At 34.4% G+C, this 1,292-nt stretch overlaps 1 protein-coding gene across 1 annotated transcript; it reads left to right on the top strand.

Annotated features, from left to right (window-relative positions):
• Positions 1 to 6: 6 nt before the first annotated feature.
• LOC100637651 (polycomb protein eed-like) lies at positions 7 to 1,011 on the top strand. Its single transcript, XM_011411112.2, has 3 exons — positions 7 to 231; positions 627 to 815; positions 861 to 1,011. The coding sequence occupies exons 1-3, from the start codon at positions 140 to 142 to the stop codon at positions 1,009 to 1,011; spliced, it is 432 nt and encodes a 143-aa protein (XP_011409414.2). The 5' UTR covers positions 7 to 139.
• Positions 1,012 to 1,292: the final 281 nt, after the last annotated feature.

The following is a 1,292-nucleotide window of genomic DNA, read 5'->3' as shown; positions in this document are numbered from 1 at the left end:
GAATATAAAGACAGCCATTTGTGTTGCCATATTTGGAGGTGTGGACGGTCTTAAACTTTACATGTACAAATATAATGATAATTGGTTTCTTCATTTTTAGGATTTTAATTTCGAAGGTACTTGTATATTATCAGCTGGTATGGATCATGCACTGAAGATGTGGGACCTCCAAACTGATGAATACACTGACATCATTAGGCAATCATATGAACATGTTAAAGGATCAAAAGAGTAAGAGAGAGGGAGAGAGAAGGGGAACAGATTTTGAAAGATACTCTTACGAAATTCAACAATCTTGACTTGAATAAGTTTTTGTAGGTACATGTAGACATGTACATGTAGTACTAGTAATTTAATTATTGGTAATATATACATGTTCATGTAAATTGACATATGTACACATACGGTACCTTATATTATTGTTAGTATACATGTAAATGTACATGTACATATATTGGCAGTAATACATGTGCATGTACATGTATGTGTAAATAATATAATGTAGTGACATGTAAGGTTTACATGTAAATGTACATGTATAAGAATTAATGAGTACATGTATGAAAAAGGAGAGATGGAGGTACATGTATAAATGCATGTATATTTAACCCTTTTATTCCTTTCAGGTCATTTCCAATACTGGAGGTTCATTTTCCGAAATATTCAACTCGTGAAATTCATCGCAACTACATTGACTGTGTGAGGTGGTTCGGTCGACTAGCGTTTTCTAAAAGTTGTGAGAATAGTTTGATACTTTGGAGACCTCCACGGCCTGACAATAAGCCACAACAGAAATCCTTTCAAGTTTTACAAAAGTAAGAGAGAGACGAGAGGGGGGAAGGGTTTTTTAAGTTGTTTAGGTTTGAGGTTCCGAACTGTGAGATATGGTATATTCGCTTTGCAATGGACAGGAAAATGAAAGTAAGTATAATTAAAATGTTTAATTTACATGTCACAGATAAAAATATCTTTAACATACATGTACAATGCAGGGGCGTATCTAAGCTCTGAGAGTTGGGTGGGCACGGAGAAAAAATATGCGGCGCGCGAAGTGCGCCGCGAAAAATTTTCAGAGCTAATTAATATTCATGATGGGCGTGGTCAATTAAATACTACGATTTTTACTTTAATTAAGCTAAGATGTGCACTTCAGTGCTTATATTTTCTTCATTAGTAGTAGTACTGGCCTTGGGAAGACATTCAAACAGACTCAGCAGAGTTTCTTAGCCATTTTCAACTCGATTACTTTAATAATTAATGTGAATAGTCTAATAACTGATTGGTTAGTAGTA

The sequence above is a fragment of the Amphimedon queenslandica genome, unplaced genomic scaffold, assembly GCF_000090795.2.
Source record: "Amphimedon queenslandica unplaced genomic scaffold, v1.1 AMPQUscaffold_2405_Cont25593, whole genome shotgun sequence".
Taxonomy (NCBI): Eukaryota; Metazoa; Porifera; class Demospongiae; order Haplosclerida; family Niphatidae; genus Amphimedon; species Amphimedon queenslandica.
Note: the sequence above shows the minus strand (reverse complement) of the source record. Positions and strands in the feature narration are given on the sequence as shown.

Bases quoted from the DNA above. Each gene is read 5' to 3' on its own strand.
- LOC100637651 (XM_011411112.2), top strand. From the start codon at position 140: ATGGATCATGCACTGAAGATGTGGGACCTCCAAACTGATGAATACACT. The intron at 232-626 runs GTAAGAGAGAGG...TATTCCTTTCAG, and splicing joins CATGTTAAAGGATCAAAAGA to GTCATTTCCAATACTGGAGG. The intron at 816-860 runs GTAAGAGAGAGA...TAAGTTGTTTAG, and splicing joins TCCTTTCAAGTTTTACAAAA to GTTTGAGGTTCCGAACTGTG.